Here is a 2,551-nt window from a genome sequence, read left to right on the forward strand (position 1 = left end):
TGCGAGGCCCAGACCCACAAGGGCTGTGCATACCTCCTTGGCCTGCGCTTGCCCTCTGGGACCTGGGCTTGGGGGGGTCTCACAGCTCAAAGAAGATGGGGTGTGCTCAGAAACGAGAATAAGCCGCTGGGAGGCACCTGGGGCCGTTTCCAGTGATGCTTCTGCTCAGTTCAGTTGTGTGGCAAGACCAATGAGGAAAACCGCTCGCTCCTCCCAGTCGCTTCCAAGCCCTTGTGGTCGAATCGAGCCAACGTCCCAGCCAGGTTCCGCCGCGAGTTTTACTGCCTCGACCCTCAGGGGAGCACAGCCACCTGACGAGACGAAGTGCTCACTTGGAAAACAAAGGAAGGATGCTCTGACCCCCTGCCCGGCCCGTGGAGGGCCCCATTTGGCGGCAGGCAGTGGACTAGGAACCACCCTCCTCCTGGAGCCGCTCAGATCATCTTCATGTTGAACTTCCTGGTGCTGCCCTGCCCGGCGGTGGTGGTGGGGCCATCCACTTTGCGGAAGGAGTATTCCACGGTGAAGTTGTTTTTGTGCTGTCCCCGCCCCCGGCTCCACACAAAGAGGAGCAGGAAGCAGAAGAGCACGACCCCAAGGAAGGTGATGCAGCCCATGGCCGTGGAGACCAGGATGGTCTTGAGGTCCAGTGTAAACTTTAAGAAGACTTGCGTGTTGTTGTGGAAGGTGTCGTTGAACTCGCTGAGGTACAAGGTCCGGTTTGCATAAAGGGAGCCGTCCACGGGATGCCCCTTGACCGTCAAGGTGGCAAAGTAGGTGTCATTGCCTCCGGCATTGCTAGCGATGCAAATGTAGGTGCCACTGTCTTGGACCTGGGCAAAGCGGATTTCCAATGTGCCCCCGGGCAAGACGGTGGCTCGCCCAGTGCTCTTGGTGGTGATCATCCTGTGCTGAGGGGAGACCCAAATGATGGCAGGAACGGGCTCTCCGTCTGCATGGCAGAGGAAGGAGACAGACTGCCCTTCACGGGCTGTTATGTGCTGCAATTTTCGGTCCCTGATTTTGGGCTTTTGGCAGGTGAAGTACTCAAAGAGTATGGAGTCCGGGAAGTCACGCAGGGCGTTGCCCTGGATCTCAGGGGGTGAGGAGCACATGGGCTGCTGCCCGTCGAAGTTGAGCGTCTTGCGGCGCTGTAGGATCCAGAGGAGGCGGCAGTCACAGGCCAGCGGGTTCCTGTCCACGCGCAGCGTCTCCAGCGTGTTCACTGAATGGAAGGTGCTCTCCTCCAGGGTGGAGAGGAAATTGTTGGAGAGGTTGAGGAGGCGGATTTGCCTCAAGCCAGAGAACGCTTGAGGCTCCACGGAGACCAGGAAGGCACCCACCATGTGGAGCTCTCGCAGCCTGAGGAGGTCCTTGAAGGAGCCCTTGGGCACAGTGCTGATGGGGTTATAAGACAAGTTCAGGTACATGAGGTACACCAGGTTCCTCAAGGCGGCCGTGGGCACTGCCGTGATGTTGGTGTAGGTGATGGAGAGCGACGTGAGGTTCAGGCCCTGGAAGCTGGTGGGCGAGATGTCCTCCAGCAGCGGCCAGTTGTCGATCTCCAGCTGCAGGAGATTGTAGAGCTTCTTGAAGTTCCCATCTTCCACCGCGGAGATGCTGAGGTGTCGGAGCCGCAGGACCTCCAGGTTTTGGAGGTAGGAAAGGGATTCGGCTGAGATGGCCGTCAGGTTGCATTTCTCTATGGTCAGCTGCTCCAGGCCTAGGAGGCCAGAGAAAGCCCGTTGGGAGATGTACACCAAGTCGTTGTCTCCCACCTCCAGGTTCTTCAGGTTCCTCAGGTCCTGGAACATGTAGTCCAGCAGGATGACTATTTTGTTCTCGCTGATGTCCAGGAGGGTGAGATTGGTCAGCTTGGTGAAGACTCCAGAAGGGATCAGCTTGAGCTGGTTGCCTCGGAGCCGCAAGATCTGAAGGTGAAACAGGTTGCTGAAGGCTCCGGGCTCCACACTGACGATGATGTTCTCGCTTAAATCGAGTTCCTCCAGCAAAGGGTAAGGGGACAGGTCCCCCGGGTTCAGGCAGCGGATCCGGTTCTTGCTGAGGTCCAGAACCTTGGTCTCGGTGGGGATCCCCTCGGGGATGGAGGTGAGGCGTTTGCGATGACACACCACCGACTTGATCTGAGGAGCGCACTCGCAGCGAGCCGGGCAGGCCTCCACGGGGGCTGTGCTCAGAAGAATCCAATGGAGGCCCAGGACTGGAAGCCAAAATGTCATTGTGTAGAGCATGATCTTATGGTCGCTCTACCATTCTCCCATGCACCTGGAAGAGAAAGACAGAAGCCGTGTTAACCGACTGAACCCATGAGATGCTAACAAGGTCCCGCGAAGCTCCAGGCCCGGCTGACTGACAGCTTTGCACGCTGTTGTTCTTTAACAACACTTCACTCTGCGTTAGCACCTTTCGCTCGAGGGCTTCTAATGCTCCCCTCACCACAGTATCAATAACAATACTTAGCACTTGATGAATTCAAAGCTCTATGCACACATGAATTAAATAAGCCTTACAACCCGCTGTGAAATGTCAG

General features: G+C 57.1%; 1 protein-coding gene across 1 annotated transcript; it reads right to left on the reverse strand.

Moving 5' to 3' along the window:
- Nucleotides 1-434: 434 nt before the first annotated feature.
- Nucleotides 435-2,252, reverse strand: LINGO3 (leucine rich repeat and Ig domain containing 3). The gene has a single exon (XM_065422244.1). It carries the CDS (start codon nt 2,250-2,252, stop codon nt 435-437), a length of 1,818 nt encoding a protein of 605 aa, XP_065278316.1.
- Nucleotides 2,253-2,551: the final 299 nt, after the last annotated feature.

This window comes from Emys orbicularis, chromosome 24 (assembly GCF_028017835.1).
Source record: "Emys orbicularis isolate rEmyOrb1 chromosome 24, rEmyOrb1.hap1, whole genome shotgun sequence".
NCBI lineage: Eukaryota > Metazoa > Chordata > Testudines > Emydidae > Emys > Emys orbicularis.

Excerpts from the sequence above, each read along its gene's own strand:
- LINGO3 (XM_065422244.1), bottom strand. The coding sequence starts at position 2,252 with ATGCTCTACACAATGACATTTTGGCTTCCAGTCCTGGGCCTCCATTGG.